This window comes from Podarcis bocagei (assembly GCF_964188305.1).
Source record: "Podarcis bocagei genome assembly, chromosome: 7".
Lineage (NCBI taxonomy): Eukaryota > Metazoa > Chordata > Lepidosauria > Squamata > Lacertidae > Podarcis > Podarcis bocagei.
Genome location: NC_138132.1, coordinates 61,154,558 through 61,173,841, shown reverse-complemented (window position 1 = coordinate 61,173,841; position 19,284 = coordinate 61,154,558). Strand labels below are relative to the sequence as shown.

Below are 19,284 nucleotides of genomic sequence, written 5' to 3'. Positions count from 1 at the left end.
GATTGTTGCCTACGGTTGCAATTCTGTACATGATTACCTGGAAATAAATCCCACTGAAATCACCAAGACTCGTTTCTGAGTGGACATGACTAGGATTTTGCTGTTGCTTCTGTGTAGATATGCAAGGGCCTTTTCTACATATTGCTAAAACAGCCTTTAAATTTGTTGGCATCCATCTGTCTTGGGAGACAATGGAAGAATGCGCCTGGAGGTAAAATCAAACCACTGGAGAGTTACAGTGCCTGCTCTGGCTGTAGAGACCAATGCAGGAGAGACATGTTTTATTGCAGGTGGGGCAGATGTAGGCATCTGGTTTTGCTTCTACAGGTGCACTATGGCATTTCTTCTCTTTGCACTCCTCCCAGGAGTCATTCCTGCTCTGGTCACTGCTGTGGATACACAAATTGACTGTCTCCAGGCAAGGGATTCCCATAAGGCGGGGTTGATGTTGCCAACACCTTTTGCAGACATCTTTGTAACGTAGAGTTTTTCTGCCTACAAGCCCATCGTCTGAAGCCAGCTCCCCATAGAGTATGTCCTTGAGGATCCTGCCATCTTCCATTCTGTGTAGATGAGCTTTAAATGGTTCAGAAATATTCAATTCCCCTTAAAATCTTTTTTTAATAAAAAAACAAGCAGTGTGTATATTATAATATATGTACAGTGGTAACTCTGGTTGCGAACGGGATCCCTTCTGGAGGCCCGTTCACAACATGAAAAGAGTGCAACCCACAGCGGTGCGTCTGCGCACATGTGGGTTGCGATTCGCCACTTCTGCGCATGCGCGTGATGTCATTTTGCACTTCTGTGCATGCGCGAGCGGCGAAACCCGGAAGTAACCCTTTTCAGTATTTCCGGATCGCCGCGGGACATAACCTGAAAGAACGTAACATGAAGCAAACATAACATGAGGTATGACTGTATTCAAATTAATTATATGCCCTCTTCTCAAGCATGTGCACTGGATTTTGTAAGAGATGCCAATTAAATGCGTCCTAAAGGGCTGTCATATGAAAGCATGTGCTGGATTTGGTTATTCTCTATGTAAAGCCTTATGTGCCATGTGCTGTAGATTAGTACACACAACTATCATTCATAGTGAATAGAACATCATTGTTGTCAATTATTATTTTCTTGCTGGCCACACAAATGTATGGACCTATCCAATACCCATGATGGCTATGCTCTGCCTCCACAACTGGAGGCAGCAATGTCTCTGAATACCAGTTGCTGGAAAACACAGGAGGGAAGAGGACTCTTGTGCTCAAATTCTGCTTGCTGGTTTGCTACAGGCATCTGAATGGCCACTATGAGAACAGTATACAGTATACTGATCCAGCAGCTTCTTATTACAGTGGTACCTCAGGTTACATATGCTTCAGGTTACACACTCTGCTAACCCAGAAATAGTGCTTCAGATTAAGAACTTTGCTTCAGGATAAGAACAAAAATTGTGCTCCGGCGGTGCGGCAACAGCAGGAGGCCCCATTAGCTAAAGTGGTGCTTCAGGTTAAGAACAGTTTCAGGTTAAGAACAGACCTCCGGAACGAATTAAATACTTAACCTGAGGTACTACTGTATGTTCAATATACATTTACCTTGGAGCAAGACCCATGGCTCTCAAATTTACATATAAAGTCATCAGACTGCATAGTTATTTTCCATGTCAAAAATGTAAGCATCATTAGTGGAAAAACACTGTTGCTGAACAGGCCCAATTAATTGTGCAACAGTTCAGTGCTGTTCTCTTATCGTTGCTGGTGGCTTATATTGAGTCATAAATGCTCTTCCTTGTACAAAAGTAGTTGTACTCCCACTTTTTCTTTCTTTGCTTTAGCCTTAGGGCCTTAATCCTAGGCACATTTACTAGAGGGGAACTACCGGTACCTTTGAAAATCTGTTTTGACAATAGGACAAGCCACTCACATCTTGTGCAAGCCTCTAGCCAGTTGATAGATACACAGGATCAGTGCCGGTTTTACGTATAAGCTAAACAAGGTACAGCTTAGGGCCCCACTCTCTTGGGGGCCCCAAAAAAATTTAAAGGGAAAAAAAATGGATGTACATTTCCAAAATATAAGATAAAAAGCAAATAAAATAAAACCTACATACAGCAACAGTGGCAAATGGCTTTAGATACCTAGTAGGTCCATAAATTATCATATAGCATATATTCAACACAAAAAACGACAATTTGTTTTTGACAAAGGACAGCTGGACATATGAAGGGCCCCATTACCTTCAGTAGCTTGGGCCTCATCAAACCTAATTCTGCCCCTGTACAGGATGAAGCAACATGAGGATTTAACCTTGCCCAGCTGTAGATAATAATATTAACAATCTTATTTTTCACTGCTGAAAGTTTCTGAGCAACATCCAGAGATTTCATTGTGGGGAGGAGGGAGCTGGACAAATTTATGAAGGATAAGGCTACCAATGGCTACTAACCATGATACGTATGCTCTGGCGCCAAAGAATCATAGAACTGAAGAGTTGGAAGAGACCACACGGGTCATCTAGTCTGACCCCCTGCAATGCAGGAACCTTTCTGCACAATGGGGGGCTCGAACCCGCAACCTTGCGATCCATGATTGGAGGCAGTAATGTTTCTGAATACGTTGCTGGAAACTGTAGGCTGTTGAGTTCTGGCCTTGTTTGCAAGCTTCAAACAGGCAACTGTGAGAACAGGATTGTGGACTAGGCTCTTCTTATATCCTTATGGGTGAGTTTTACAGTGCAGCCAAGACACTTTACAGTTTTTATGTTAAACAAGTTTATCTGGATGTCACATCCAGCTCAGTGGAGCCATATCCCTAGAAACTGTGGTTAAGTGTGCCTGCAACAGAATGTTGCAGTATAGCTGCACCTGTACAGTGTGTTGCTAGCCATGCCCCTTATTAGGATACTCCATTCCACCCCCTAGCCCTGTACTCTGTGACCACTAAGCCTGTTGAGTTTTCATTGGGTTGTATTTTGAGAAGGCTTCTCCCTTTGTTTTTCTCTCTGTGTGAGATTTTTACTGGTGTATACTTTGGCGTTTCCTGCAGCTGGATCCATTGTCGCTGCACAATAATCTGCACGCGGATAATGACCACGCTATTAGTATGCACAGGATACGATAGGACTTTAGTCTTTATCACGGGCTTTGAAATTGCAGGCGCATTTCTCTTCCAGGTTCTCTTTAATGCATGCACTGTTTGCACGACCTGGGGAGCCTTCTTCAATTTGGAACTGCACCGCCGTGGGGGAAACAATAATTACGGCAACGTTTCTCAAATAGCCTCGCCTTTTAAAATTAAAAGCCAGCAAACTACACAAGCTACTATTTAAGGAGATCGCATTTTAGACGTGGCGTGATCTCCCCATTATTACCCACGCAGCCAACTCCATCCCACATCCTCGCAAGCACAATGACAAAATACAAGCACTAGGCTGCTCTGCCTAGGAGGGGTTTCTGGGCGTGGTAGTTTTATATGTCACCACCTGGTGCTACTGGGTTGGCTCAGCTAGAGGGAAGCAGGACTACAAGACCCACCAGGCAGCGCGGCTGACAGTTCTGGCTGGTGCAATCTCTTATCTCCACAGGCGGTAGCGGGGAAAAGAGGGTCTTGGAGGGGCGGGCTTGCAGTTGGGGGTGTCTCGGGTCTTTGGCCGAATGGGATTTCCCCGGACTTTGCTCCTCTGCAGAGAATACAGATTGCGACTGCGAGGACCTAATCCTTGCAGTGCTGGGAGTCTTCCTCCTCATTGGGCGAGAGCATAACTGCTCTTTCTTGTAAAGACCCAACTCTGCCCTCTTTCCGTCAAGTTGCTTGGAAGCTTGGAGGAGGAAAAAAAGAACCTTGCCAAGCATGCACTTGTACTCGGGCAACGTTGATTTTATTTTATTTTAAATTTTTGCTCGTGAGGTCTTACTGCATCTCTGTTGCGAAATAACAGGGGTTGTTTTTTGCGGGGTTTTGTTGTTTTTTAAGAGGTGGATGTGATTGCTTTCCCCACCACCTCTGGAATTTGCACCCTCCAAGGGGGGAGCATGCATCGCCTCTCGGGACTCGCGAAAGAAGCCGCTCGCCCGAGCAGCAAGAATGAACGGACAGAGGCGGCCGTGCGCTTCGTCTCCTCGCTCGTGGCCGGCAACAAGCAGCCGAGATCGGCCGCCCGGCCCCGCCGGCCGCCGGGGAAAGACTGGAGCAGCGCTGCCAAGGCCTCTGCGATACCGATCAAGGAGAAGCAGACCCGGGAAAAGATCCTCACGTTGGAATCCATGAACCCCCAGGTCAAAGCGGTGGAGTACGCCGTGCGGGGGCCCATCGTCTTGAAAGCGGGCGAGATCGAGAACGAACTGCGGAAGGTAAGCGGGTGGGGAGCGGAGGGTTTGGGCTGCCTGAATGAATTAGCTTTGTTGCAATGGGAAAAAGGGTGGTCTGCTCAGAAAAAAAAGACACCCCCTATTTGCATGCGGGAAATGACACCCCCTTCCCGGAAATATGTGCCTAATGGCTCTGGCACTAGAAGTGTCATAGGCATAACAGCTGGTACCTGGCCGGTTTCAACGGAGAGAGAGCTTGCTTTTGTTCCTTTCCCTTTCACGCCTCCCTCCCCCCCTCCGCCGCTTGCAGCTCTTCTCGCCGCCGGCCTGGGCCGCCGCCCCCGGGCCACTCCTCCGCCGCTGCGGCTCTTGATTGGGGCAGGCGAGGGAGGCCTGCCAGCCCGCATGGAGCGAAGGAGGCACGCTGCTTTTTGCATCAACAACCGGGACAGAGTTTGGCCCAGGGAGGGAGCGCGGCGGAGGCTAGTGGGCAACATCTCGGAACGGCATTAATTCTGTTTTACGCACACACTTCAAGGGTCAGGAATGGCCCTGTAACTTTCCAAGCTTCTGGCTTTACTAATTAATAGTTATAAGACAATTGCATTACATAGGACAATCGTCCCGGGGAGGGGACGCAAGCGCAAATCCCCATCCCAAAAATGGCTGGTTTGATTCTGATTAAACATACTTAAGATATTCCTGCAGGTCATGTCCATTATACTACCAGGCATATGTAAATAGAACTTCTCTGGCGTTAATCCTTGGACCTAACTTTCCATGGCTGCCTTTGCTTTGAATAAAATTACACTTACACCATTTTAAAATAACAGCCATGTTCGAATACTGGTTTCAGTAGAATAAAAGCTTTTGCACAGAGTAATCCTATGTGTGCTTACTCAGAAGTAAATCTAGTGGGGTTTACTGAGTGTTTTAAGGATTGCAACCTTAATTTTATGCAGTATATAGAGTCTACAATTTGCACTGAAGTAAGTTCAATGGTTTTCAGCAGAACATGTTTCCACATAAATAGGTTTGTGACCATGGAAATAAAGTTTTGCTGGAAAAAAAATCTTTGAGGTAATCATGTTAGCATAGATTTATTTTTCAGTAATATTTTCCAAGATAGTTTTTGAGAAGCTTCACTTTGTTTTCTTACCACACTAAAAAGTTGGGTCTACTTTCAATTAGATATTTTTTGGGGATGGGCGATTTACAGGCACATAAAACTGACATCAGGAAAGAACAGTAAAAAGTGCTTTGTTTTAAAGAATTAAGAAACTAGAATGATGATCTTCAAGCTGCATATCATATCCATTTTGAGTTTTTACAGCCTAATATTTTTGCTAGGCAATCACTCAGAACTCTTTTTTAAAAAGCCAACCAAAAAAGCAAATATCCCCCTCCTACAATCTGTGTCATCCAATTGCGTCATTTTGTGATCAGATACTTTATAAATTAATATTTACTTTGCTTCTGCCTCTGCTGCCCTCTGATGTAATCAATGACTCCTTTGTCTTATGTAAAGGGGTAATAGATAACTGGTCAGTTTTTCAGAAGGTTAGCCATGCTAAGTCTGTTCCAGCAAACCCTGACACCACAATAAATGTAATACATTTTAAAGGTGCCATGAGAATCTTTGTTTGGTTTTGCCATTCAGTGCTTCGTTTGCATATTCTTTAGAGTTAACCTGGAGTCAGTTCCTGTTGCAGAAAGAAACCACTATAAATTAAACTCTTCCACTGCATCTCTCACTTCTGAATCCCTTTCTCCGGCTCATATGTTTTATGTTTTCTCAGATTGTTTCAAATCAATAGTCCTTTCTGAATAATGTTAAAATATTTTTATTTGTATAACACTTCAAAGTATTCAGCTGTTTCACAAAGCTCATTTTGTTGCCTTACCTCATATGGTTGTCTAAGTCGGTAACATCCCACTTATTGCAAATGGAGAGATTGAGGAGAACAGAGAGGTTTGCCTGACTTTGTGATTCATACCTAGGTTGTTTGGCCCTTTGTTTGGCAAAGCTTGGATCCTAGCTCAGAGAAGTTGTATGCCCTTAATCCCCAAAGCATTGGGAAACTTGCAACAATGGAACATATGCCTATAGTAACTGTCAGAATTGACCTTGGGTTGGGCCCAGGTACTTTTTGGCTTAATACCTTGGTCTTTCCCCCTCCAGTGGATATTAAAACAATGTTTGCTATTTTACAAACTGTTTTTCCCACTGATCTAGAGAACACTGCTAATTAAGATAATTTCATTTTAGTGCATTGTTAAGCCCTACTTCAGGGATTAAGAAACTTGGTGCCTTCCAGATGTTGCTGGACTCTAACTCGCATCAACCCCAGCCAGCATGGTCAATGGTTAGGGATAATGTGGTTCAAATATTTGGAAAGCCACAGGTTCCCCTTGCATAGTGTAGTTCTCAGTTGGGTGACTAAACTTCATGTGAGCCTCCACACAGTAAGCTACCATGTCCTGAAGGAGGCTAGGCTTAGAACCTTTCCAAACATGCTACACTTATTTGTACAGAGATTTATTATTATTATTTGTATAGAGGAAAGTAATAATGTGCATGAGCCTGCAGCTGCATTCTTCAGGCACAAGTTCAACTCTGAGCTAATGCTTTTTTCAGATTCAGTTTACTTTAGTTGTTTTGCATTTTACTCAGGCTTTAGGGCCATGAGTCTTGATGCATGTTTGCACATGACCCAAGAATTCACCAGCCGTATACACTGCCAAGATGGGGGAAGAGTAACCTTGGGGGAACTTTTGTTTTGGTTCAGTTTATTTCTATTTAGAAACATAAAACTTGGCTGTTTGAAGAAAGGTGGTGTAAAAATGCTTTACTGCACTCCTCTTAAGATCAACCTAAAGGTAAAGGGACCCCTGACCATTAGGTCCAGTCGTGGCCGACTCTGGGGTTGCTGCGCTCATCTCGCTTTATTGGCCGAGGGAGCCGGCGTACAGCTTCCGGGTCATGTGGCCAGCATGACTAAGGCGCTTCTGGTGAACCAGAGCAGCACATGGAAACGCCGTTTACCTTCCCGCCGGAGCAGTACCTATTTATCTACTTGCAGTTTGACGTGCTTTCGAACTGCTAGGTTGGCAGGAGCAGGGACCGAGCAACGGGAGCTCACCCCGTCGTGGGGATTCAAACCGCCGACCTTCTGATCGGCAAGTCCTAGGCTCTGTGGTTTAACCCACAGCGCCACCCGCGTCCCTTAAGATCAACCTACCAGGGTGCTATTACCAGCAATTCGCATTTAGGCTCTCTGTGCACATGTAAGACAAATAAAATGTGCCACCTGCAGGTAGTGTTGGTGTGAAGGGGTGAGTAAATGCATCTGCAACAATTCCTAGGGTGGTATTCAGTGTTAGCCCTACTCAGAATAGTCCCATTGAAGTTAATGGACATGGCTAACTTTGGTTCATTCGTATCAATGGGTCTACTCTGAGTAGGCCTTACTTGAATATAACCATAAGTATGAAATGAGGTCTTTGTAGCAGATAGCGTATTTCCTCGAATCTAATGCTCACATTTTTTGGTCCAATTGCGTTGCGTTCTGACAATGGAGGTGCGTGTTAGATTCAATGACACATTAGACTCGAGTCAATATGGTACTTAGTCACTGCTCTGGTTATTTGACCCTTCATGACCCGAGAGTAAATTTTTATGCAGCATAATTTGTAAATGTTGCACTGCTTTTCCTTAATTTCAGTTGCAGGTAGGGAAATCCTCTTCATCCAATATGCGTAGCACATGACTGTCTGCAAACATAGAAGGAAGTCATTCATAGCAGTAAAAAACCCGTTTTTAAAGGCTCATGCTGGATCTATATTTAGTCTAAAACATCATCAGCAACTTGGTGACCCTTAACTCAGTTCCATTCTTTACCACTATCACCCTTCCCTCAGACACACGCACAAAATCTAAGTGTTATCCAGTGTAGTGATTCCTAGATGTCACTGTGCCAAATTGTGAATGGCCAAAGAATTATAACTAATTTCATACACCCAAGGGGGCTTTTAGTTCGTTGTTTTCAAACAGAAACCCAAAAGTTTCCCCACTTCCTAAAGATGTGTGATTGACAGGTGGGTAGCCCCTCCCACTTGTCAAATTTGGCCAATGGCTGTACTTCTATGACAAGGATCTGGCCTGTAGAGCCAAAAAGGTCCGACAGCTCAATGCATTCCTACACATGTCCACTCAGAAGTTAGCCTCACCACTGTATGGATCATGATATGGCATGGAATCAGATTTTCAAAGAGCACAATCAAAAGTTCCTCTGGATATGCTCCAAGCCTGGAGGCAGGCTGGCATAATGTTGGACCCCCTTTGGGGCTCTGCCAAATTGACTGAAGCCCCCAAAGACTTATTGGCCCCACTCCTTGTGAGCTGACATTCGTGACACATGTACCATGTTTGACTTGCTGAGGTGCAGAGCCCTTTCTTGAGCACACCTGAAAAATGCTTTGGATCTATGCCAGCACAGAGGGAAAATGAGTATGTGTGTTTTGTCACAACTCTTGTCCAATTTGCGTACAACATCAACGAGGACGGAGCTTTATTGGCATCGCTTAAGTTATTTCGAGCCTCTCCCAACAAAACATGTTTCTTTAAATAAAAGAGAGAGGGAAGAAATCTTTTGAATACATACATGGAATTGTGCCAAGGACACGACTCAACAAGAATCCGGGATCCTGTACCTGGATCCATACCAGAAAAACAAAGTGATACCTGGTTCTGGCCTATGCCATGTTTATTTGCGCACAGCCTACCCTTAAAAAGCCCTGCTCATTCCTCCTGTTCCTTACAGTGTACAGTGGTACCTCGGATTACAACTGCTTTGGGTTACAAACGCTTAAGGTTACAGACTCCGCTAACCCAGAAATAGTACCTCGGGTTAAGAATTTTGCTTCAGGATGAGAACAGAAATCAAGCGGTGGCAGCGGGAGGCCCCATTAGCTAAAGTGTTACCTCAGGTTAAGAACAGTTTCAGGTTAAGAACGGACCTCTGGAACGCATTAAGTTCGTAACCAGAGGTACCACTGTAGTGACCAGGTTTTCCGTACAAGGGATGCAGTTTGATGCAGTGGTTTGGATGACTGACTAGGCCCAGAAAGGTCCAAGTTCAAATTCCCACTTGGCTGGTCTTGAGCAAGTCACTGCAGTATATCTCATCTAACCTACCTCACAGGGGAGTAGGAAAAAACCATGTATACCACATTGAGCTCCTTGAAGGTAGAGGCTGGACAGTATATAAAGGCAATGCAGGCACTGCAATGTGTCCTTCCTGTATCAGTTTAGATTGTAAGCACTTTGTGGGCTTGTTGTTACCCTTTTATATTTATGAAAACTGCTTAGAGGCGTTTTTGCAATCAAGAGGTGTAACAACTTGGTTAAATAAATAAAATGAATTGTTTGCCAGTTGAGTTAGAGGAGAATTGGAAGAATTGGAACAGGAAAGACATGTAGCAAGCAGACGTATGAATTGTGGCAGCTCCTAGTGGGATAGATAGAGAACACTGAATGTTCCCTCCTCCTCCGCTTTGCACAGAAGGGTACAAAACCCTCCAATGTGCTTGTAATGATGGGTATTAGATACTGCATCTCAGACCCTCCAAGTGTCCCTATTTTCCAGAGATAGCCCCGGATTTACAGAAGTCATCCCAATTTCTGATTTGATCCAGAAATTTCCTGCTTTTCCTGAGAACAGCCGTATTGTCATTGCAGAAATGTTGGAAGGGTATGGAGTTATGCAAAGGAGATAAGTAATTATTCAACCTTTAGAAGACATCTAAAGGCAGCCCTGCATAGGGAAGTTTTTAAATTTTTAATGTTTTATTATGTTTTTATATACCCCAGTTCAGTGGGGGCAACCCAGTCAGATGGATGGGGCATTATTATTATTATTATTATTATTATTATTATTATTATTATTACTACTACTACTACTACTCCCTATTTTCATTGGAGAAATGGTGGAGGGTATGCTATATACTAAGTGCTGATAGTAATGTGTTGTACATCATAAGCCTGCAGCATTTTTCCCCATGCTAAATTCAAGACTGAGCCATTGGTTTTACAAGGTAACGCAACATTACAAGAGAATTGCAGCCTAAAAGACCTGAGGCTTTCCTTCCCCTGCCCTAATTTTATTTTCTTACAAATTATTCCAAATTGACCACTCTCCTTTCAGGGTTCCCTTAATATGAGGAGTAATGTACAGTGACATCCTGTGTTTGTTAGAGGTTTTACTTACAATTAAACAGCATATACATTTTCTTAGATAAATACATACAAATAATAACGTTAAAATGAGGTTATTCATCAGAAAAGCACATTCACACTTATATTGCTAAGGCATAGCAATATACTTCAGTTCCTTCTAGTTACATCACCCCTTTCTAGGGAGCCGTAAGGCTCATCAAACAGTCCGGTGCCATTTGAGGCCACTATCAAGACTGTTTAGCCTCCCCCTTCAGCTACAGCTCTTGTCGGCTTCAATTACACCGAAATGACACCAGCCCAGAGTAAAGCTGGTTTGACAAGCAGGACAGTTGCATCTGCGGTGAACCTGTTTGATAACAGGAGATTGCATAGGCGCGTGTAGGATTGCACCATCAGAGGTTAGCCCCACTGAGCTCAATGGGGCTTACCCCCAGACAGGTGTGTACAGGCTGGCCCCGTTAGACTGAACTTAGCGGGACTTCCTTCTGAGTAGATGCACGCAGGATCGCACTGCCAGCCTGCCAACATTTTGTGGTTGATTAAGTGCCACAAGGACAGCCGAGGACAGCTTTAAAAGATGCATCAGTCTGTTATGAAGCTGAATTGACTCGTGCTTAAATTGGTTCTCTCTTACTGGAAAAGAAGGTTGGTTGACAGCCCCGTCCTTTGCACATTTTCATGGAAGTTGACTCCAGCTGAGTTTGCTGGTTCTTTATTCCCAAGTTTGCATCCAGTTGCAGCGATGCTTTGCATAGTCGTTTGGACACAAGTTTCATGCTTCCTAATATAGTTTTGTGATGTATATATCAAAGGGACGCGGGTGGCGCTGTGGGTTAAACCACAGAGCCTAGGGCTTGCCGATCAGAAGGTTGGTGGTTCGAATCCCCGCGACGGGGTGCGCTCCTGTTGCTCGGTCCCTGCTCCTAGCAGTTTGAAAAGCACGTCAAAGTACAAGTAGATAAATAGGTACCACTCCGGCGGGAAGGTAAACGGCGTTTCCGTGCGCTGCTCTGGTTCGCCAGAAGCGGCTTAGTCATGCTGGCCACATGACCTGGAAGCTGTACGCCGGCTCCCTTGGCCAATAAAGAGAGATGAGCGCCGCAACCCCAGAGTCGGCCACGACTGGACCTAATGGTCAGGGGTCCCTTTACCTTTACTTATATCAAAGGTGCTTAGTATTCAGAGACTCAGATTGCTATGTTTTACCTGCACTCTCAGAAGCAGTGTGCCTCTGAATAGCAGTTGCTAGAAATCTCAAGTGGGGAGAGTACTGCTGCACTCAAATCCTGCCTTTGGGCTTCCCATAGGCATCTGGTTGGTCACTAAGAGAAGAGGATGCTGGACAAGAAGGGCTGTTGCCTTGATCCATCAGGCTTCTCTTATGTTCTTACTTGCGTTGTGTGTAAAATGTCCCATATTCAATAGTCAGCATGTCCAGGTGAGAGCTGGGAGAGAGGCCTCTGATGGAAATCCTGGAGAGCTGCTGCCAGCCAGAGTAGACAGTACTGAGCTAGATGAACATATTGTCCTGTGTTCCTATGAGTGCTTTTTGAGGGAGGGGGCAATTCCTCTCTATCCAGCCTTCTGACCTAGTTGCCCTTTTCCCTATAATTCCAAATAAGTGGAGGGGCTGGTTGTCACTTCTTAGAGGCGATGGGAAAGAGAGCCTGCAGATAAATGGCCAACTGACTCTATTCCAAGGTTGCCAGTTTTGAAGGAATTGCACAAGCTAAGTCTCTTCTGGTATGGCAGGGAGGGAGGTTTCAACTGGATTTCTGCCTTGCGTACCCTGGATTTTTGCCAGGGGCCCTGCCAGTAGGAAGGTTTGCAGGCCTGCTGTGTTTTAGCAAATAGCCCCCTGGTATTTTTCATGTCAAGGAAGACCTTTTCTCTGAGATGCCCTGTGTAAATGAAATTAGATCCCTGCCTGGGGTGGTGGTTCTGTTGTTTTTTCAATTCACAGTCAGTTTCTGGACAGCCTTTCTACTTTTGTCAGTGTTTGTAATGGGACCAGGATGAGGACCTGAATTATTTCATCTAATACAACATATCCTCCCTTTCCTGAACCCCATGTTTCAAACCTCTCTAACCTTGTATCCATGACAGCCATTGCTTTAGTAACTATATCCAGGGGTTGCCTGATGTTTTTCTTTGGGAAAACAAAAACATTCCCTTAATTCCAAGCTTTGTCACTCTTGATGGGAGACCGAGAACAAGCTTGGCCTTTGTACATCTTTGCACAGGCTGACTGAATATTGTAAATATATATGCTTAGCAAAATGTTTTCAGCAGGGTTCTTCATTTTAATATAAAGAGAGCTTGATGGCAAGCCAGCGCTCATCAAGTGTTCTCTTGGAAAGGTTTGTTCTCGGCAAAAAAGGAAAGGAAAGGAAAAAGCAGCAACACTGGAGCTGTAACTTGTAAGGATTAAGGGCCATGGCGTACCTTTCAAATGTATGTCAATACTTTTAATATCAGAAGTCCTTGTACCAAGCACAGTGTGAAACTAAGAGATTGTAGAAACAAAAGAAATCACAGCATAAACATGCAACAGATAGGTCTAGTTAATCAGTGCTCAGCAAAATGCTTGCAAAAGATTATCCCTCCCCCCTTTTCTCTTTATAATTTTTGCAAGACATCCAAATCTTCCACTTGCTGTCTCTCTTATTTTTCTAGTTTTGGTCTCCGTCATTGCTTGTTCAAAATACGCCCAAAGTACATTCTTTTCCTTATATTGCCAGTATAGAGTTACCTTATACTTAGTCGGTCAGTATAGAGTTACTGCAGCAGGAAAGGGCCATGGCTCTTCTCTGCATCTGTTTCGCAGTCAGAAGGATCCAGATTCAACCCTTTGCATCTCTTGGTGGGGCTGAGAGACCTCTGTCTTAAAGCCTGGAGAACCACCCCCACTCAGCTTTGACAAAATTGTGCTAGGTGGACCAATGGTCTCCCTCAGTATATGACAGCTTCCTATGTTCCTGTGTTTTAGGCTCAGTCTAAAAGGAAATAATTAAAAATAACCCTCTGTCAAAGCATAGGGTCAGGACAGCTTCCCAAAAAGTCAATTTAGGTGACTAACAAGATTGCATGTTTAGCCCAGAGATTGGGCGGCTCGATTTCCCATGGCAGGTTTGGGAAAGATCTTTTCAAGATACCATGGTGAACCTCTGCTGATTTCAACAGACAGCATCTGTGAGGCAGGCTAGGGTTGGAAACAGTGGCTGTTCGTAGGTTCCGTGTTTCCAATTCTACAAACTATGGTTCGGAGGATGGGAAGCAAGCCCTGTGGTTCATGTGTTCCTTCCTGGTTTGATCACTTGTTGTTTTAATTGGAAAACTGTCATTTGAGCAAGCTTCTTTATTTATTCATGATTGAACGCCACAGTTTGATCCTGATTTGCAATCCTGGAAAGGAGGGTTTGATCAAACCATAGTTTGCTGTTTCCACCGTAACTGCAAACTGTGGTGTTAGTCATCCAGTGAGGCAGAGCTGCAGCAATAGCCTCCACGCACCAGCATCCCTACTGCTCCCTCAGAGGGGTGAGGTGGAAGCATTGTTGGGGCTGCATGAGCCAATCCTGCAGTCCAGCCAGATGTCCATGCAGCCCCATCTTCATTCTAGTTTCACCCATGCCCCTCTCTTCCGTGATGCCAGTGCCAGCAGGCTTCTGCTATAGTTCTGCCCCAACAGGTGAGATGCTCTTTCCTCCATGCCTCTTCATACCAACTACTAGGAGAGAAAAACCGGAGAAAGTTATTGTCATTATGTTCTTGATTCTGGGCTTTTCAGAAATGGTAAGTTGGTCATAGTTGGAAACACAAGGCTGAGTAAGATGGACCTTTGGTCTGATCCTGCAGGACTCTTGTGGTTTGGTCAAGCCAGGATATTATTCATTAAACCAGGCCTGCAAGGGGTGAAGAGAATGTGTCAGCATAGGACATTTTACTGATCCTCCAAGCTATGACCTAGACTAGAGAACTGGAAATGTGATATCTGAATACACTCAGTGATTTGCCCATGACCACCCAGCTTGCTGCTGGAATGAGCAGAGATTTGAATTCACATCTTTCCAGTTCAACTGTGACACTCCAACCACATGTTTTTCCCAGGACTTGAAAATGGAAGTGGGGGGGGGTGTCTTAGGGTTGCTTCAGAGGTGACATTTGCCCTACTCTGAGATTATCTGTGTAAGGAGACACAAATCTACCATCTTTTGAGAAAGGTGTTACAAGGGTTTTTGTTTTGCTGCAAATGCGCAGGGTTTAAAGCCAGTGTTTTCCCACTGTGCTGGCTTGACTCAAACACTCTTCTCTCTGGGCTTCTGCCTTTTTGTGGGGGACCAGGTACAATTCCTTCTTTCACCCCGGATAGCGGTAGGCAAAACTTCTAGCATCTTGATTCTCTTCTGTTCTTTGTCAGTGTTGTTTTGTTGCCGTTGTCCTTTGCAAATGGTAATGCATGTAAAAAGCAATACAGTGTGTCCTTCCAATCTGCTGTATCTGAATAGAGCTTTGATATACTGCTCATGTGCTTTCTCCTCTTAGGGGATCAAAAAGCCTTTCACGGAGGTCATCAAGGCCAACATTGGGGACGCACACGCCATGGGTCAACAGCCCATCACCTTCCTTCGTCAGGTACGATAGTTCTCAAGCCATTGCAGGCTCTCCCAGGGGTTGCTGGTGCCCATTGCAACTGGTAGGGCAGGAGGCAGGGCTCCCAACAGCCAGTAGACTCACCAATGACAATTAGAGCGAACTCATTCTAGTTTTGTCTCCATCCTGCTCGGATTTACGAGGGTAGCGTTGTTTTGCAGAAGCCAAGGAGGTACCTGGATAGAAGACTAGGAGACCTTGACTTCTATGGAAGCAAAGTGGGATTCAGATGTAATCAATTCACACTTGCTGCAGTTTGAGCTGCTGTCAAAAAAAGGAAGGCTAGGCTAGAGGCTGTGCCATTTTCAAGCATTAATCCAGATCTTGCCAACCTGTTTGGACTCATGGGCACATTATTATTATTATTAATAGTTATATCCCACCTTTCCTCCAAGGAGCTCAAGGTTTTCCTCTTCCCATTTTACCCTCACAACAGCCCTGTAAGGTAGGCTGGGCTGAAAGACAGTGACTGGCCCTAGGTTCCCCAGTGAGCTTCATGGCCAAGTGTGGATTTGAACCCTGGTCTCCCAGACCCTAGTCCAGTGGTCTTAACCACTACACCCCATGGGTTCTTTTGCAAACTGGAGAAATTGCTGTTGGAACCACACACAAATATCTCTCCACCGAGCACAAATCACAGCTTATGCTACAACCGAAGCACTTCAAGCCCAGTTGGAGTTGGAGGAGGAGGAACCCTGTTGGCACCAGGGAAAGCCTCTGCAGTTGTATGTGTGTGTCCTTGTGGATGACACATTGCTGATCTCTGCCCTAAGACAAGGGCAAGCAGCTACCACCCTCAAAAAACACACACACCCTGATCTCTGGAAAGCTGCTTGTGTTAGCATTAAGGCCCTGGTGCCTATTGATCAGCTGTCATTGATCACTCTGGAGCTGCCAGACTTTACTGGCAAATCCTAAGGGACTTTTTTTGGGTTTTTTATGGCCTTTCTGACTTAAAAACTAAGCAGCGGTCCTGATTTGAAACCTACCAGGTACTTTAGGTAATGGAGGAAGGTTGAAAAATGATGTTTGAAAATAGGACAAGGAATGTTCAGTAGCAGTGAGGTTTTTTCATGTTTGAAAACCAGTTTTTGTGTGCTTTGTTTTTTCTCAACCATGTAGGTAGTTGCACTTTGTACGTACCCAAACCTGTTGGACAGCCCAAGCTTCCCAGAGGACTCTAAGAAGAGAGCGAGACGAATCTTGCAGGGTTGCGGAGGGAACAGCTTAGGTACTCCTCTCATATTACTAATTTAATTTAAATTATAGATCTTCCATGGCAATGGTTTTAATCATAGGGTGTTAGTATACAGCCATATTTCTTTGGACTTTTAAAGAAAGGAGAACATCCAAATCATTTTTCCATGCACGTTTTATCAATGTGCATGCCTTTTCTTACCCAACCTTCCACAATCTGCACACCACTTTGGGTACTGTTGACAACTTTGTGTATTTTCTTTCCTGGGCCTCATTTGCACTATGCATTTACATCAGTATTGTACTACTTTAAACAGCTGTGACTTCCCTCCCAAAAGGCTGCTGGGAACTGTAGTTGGTTAAGGGTGCTGAGAATTGTTAGGAGACTCCTATTCCCCCTTCACAGACTTCCCATTCCAGAGTTCCCTGGGTTAGAGAGATGAATTGTTAAGCCCCTCTGGAAAGTGGCAGAATTACTTCTGAAAGCTTTGTGGGACGCTGTACATAGTTGCATCATGTAGCCGACTCCTCTTTCCTATTCTTTGTTTTCTTGCAGACCAAAAAGCCTTTTAGGCTCAAGCCATGTTCAGATGAATTAACTTTCCTGCAAACAGGAAAATCAGGCAAAACAGAATTCCCATTGCATAGAGTTTGCTCAAGCTTGTCCTCCTCAGGAATAGGGAGCCCAAGTAAATATGAGGCCAACAATACTGTCTTATGCACATCTCAATAGTGAGTCCTGCTGTGTTCAAAGATGACTCACTCTCAGGGGCTCACTCTTACATGCATTTAAGTTCTCGATCCCAGCCTGGTTTATTGGGAAGTAAGTCCCACGTGACTTATTCCCAAACAGGTGTACATAAAATTGCAGCCTAATTTAACCCAGTGCCATAACTCTTCCCCCACCCCAAAGAAAAGTTAAGAGAAATTGTGTTTATGCTGCTGTTATCTAGGTAGTGCTTTTGTTGTAGGGTATGACTGAGAACTTCAGAATCTGACAGCCTTTATTACTTCCTTTCCAGGCAGGAAAATAGAGTTATCATGGCATGACTAAAGGCATAATTAAAATAAAAGAGCTGTTCCCTAATTTTTTGTGATAAGTGCCTACTTGACATTTGGCAGGACCAATCAAAATCAAGGGCGAGGGAAGTACAGTCACTTGCATTAGATAACATTCAGTGCTGCTCCCTGTTTCCTTTGAACATTTTTATATTGTTCTGAGGCACAGCCATCCCCAACCTAGTGCCCTTTAAATGCTGTGGACTACAATTCCCATCGGCCCCAGCCAGCATAACCATTGCTTGGGGCTGGTGGGAGTTGAAGTCCAAAATTATCTGGGCAGCACCAGGTTGGGGCAGCCTGTATGTTTGCCTTGCTTGTTCTTCTAGGTTGTGCTTGGCCTCCTTCCTTTCTGTTGACTGCTTTCCTTTTGATGAAATCACTTGAAGGCTTTTTGTGCATTAACAGACTGGGCTGTAGGAGCCAGCCAATCCGGAATCCATTCATGACCTGTGAAAAGCAACAAGCACAAAGCAGAGTTGTCATTGAATAAAGGATACATTCACGCTTGGGTATTTCCAGTGTAAATGTGGCTAATTGCCAAAGGTCTGTTTGCACCATTAACTCCTTTTACATACTGTGAAATCAGCACCAGCCCAAATTTGAGTTTTGCCTGGATTGGGATATGTGATCATACCCTTTCAGATTCTGTTATCTTCAGAATGTCAATCTAGGTCTTTTTTCAGATGGGAACATGTGAAGTTCCCTTATACTGAATTGGACACATTGGTCCATCTAGCTCAGTATTGTCTACACCAGTTGGCAGAGGAGTTCTGGGTTTTCAGACAGGGGACAACTCCCAGCTCCAGCTGGAGATGCTGGGGATTGAACCTGGCACCTTGCATGCAAATCTCTCTCTCTCTCACACACACACACGCCACTTTCTTGTGTGATTTCACATACCGGCCATATTCTCTCAAATACAGGAATCATGGGGAAGGTCAGTTGCATTAATTATTTCCATCTGATCATTGTCCAAACGGAGTACAAAGGTGGGAATGACTCACGTCATTTGGCTCCACCAATTTGGCTCCGGGATTCACATGCATACTACAGTCAAATGAGATCACACCATAGGGAAGTGACTTTCTCACCTCCCTCTCTCTCTCTCTCTCTCTCTCTCTCTCTCTCTCTCTGTGTGTGTGTGTGTGTGTGTGTGTTAGGCAGCCTTGAATTCTGACTAGCAGCTCTGCTCTTAGTTTGGCATGTGACATTTTTATTTAATTATTTTGCATTTCCCAGCGCTTTGATGGCCTTCAGTGTATCTCACTGCAAAAATATCTTTTTAAACCATTATAAAGGAACGTTAGCAGCTTACAATAGGCTCACTTCTAATGGCTTCAATCCTGCCTATTCTGAACATTGCTATTTGTTTTTAAAAAAACCAAAACCAAAAGGACCATTTCCAGATCAGCACAGCCCCCATCCCACAGCAATTTTTGTTTTCACTGAAGCAGAAACGACATTGCAGCTGCTGCTTTTTCCTGATGTAAATACTTTGTGTGCTAGTCTGCTTACTCCTGAATAATACCCTAGGACCAGAGCAGCATGTAACATTTTTTGAAAGCACACTGATAAGCAGACATGTTGTGTCTTGATGACCAGGATGTGCTCAGAAACCTTGGCATTGGACAAGTGGTGAAGGTTCATAAGTTCTGTGTGGGTTTGTTTGTTTTGTCTTATCCCCCATGAGAGATAAGAGCCTCCTTCTAAGACTGCTACCTGCGTCTGGAGGATGGCTGAACAGTAATTTCTTAATGAGATACAGCAAGAAAATTTAAAAGCTGCACATTAAATACTCCCTGTTGCTCAACAGTAAATCTGAACT

General features: G+C 44.4%; 1 protein-coding gene across 1 annotated transcript in view; it reads left to right on the top strand.

Moving 5' to 3' along the window:
* Positions 1 to 3,255: 3,255 nt before the first annotated feature.
* The window catches only part of GPT2 (glutamic--pyruvic transaminase 2), a 28,570-nt gene continuing 12,541 nt past the window's right edge, over positions 3,256 to 19,284 (top strand). The window contains exons 1-3 of the mRNA XM_081201209.1: positions 3,256 to 4,351; positions 15,093 to 15,182; positions 16,323 to 16,431. Coding sequence (XP_081057335.1) covers positions 4,034 to 4,351; positions 15,093 to 15,182; positions 16,323 to 16,431 — 517 coding nt within the window. The 5' untranslated portion in view covers positions 3,256 to 4,033. The remainder of the gene's footprint in view (positions 4,352 to 15,092; positions 15,183 to 16,322; positions 16,432 to 19,284) is intronic.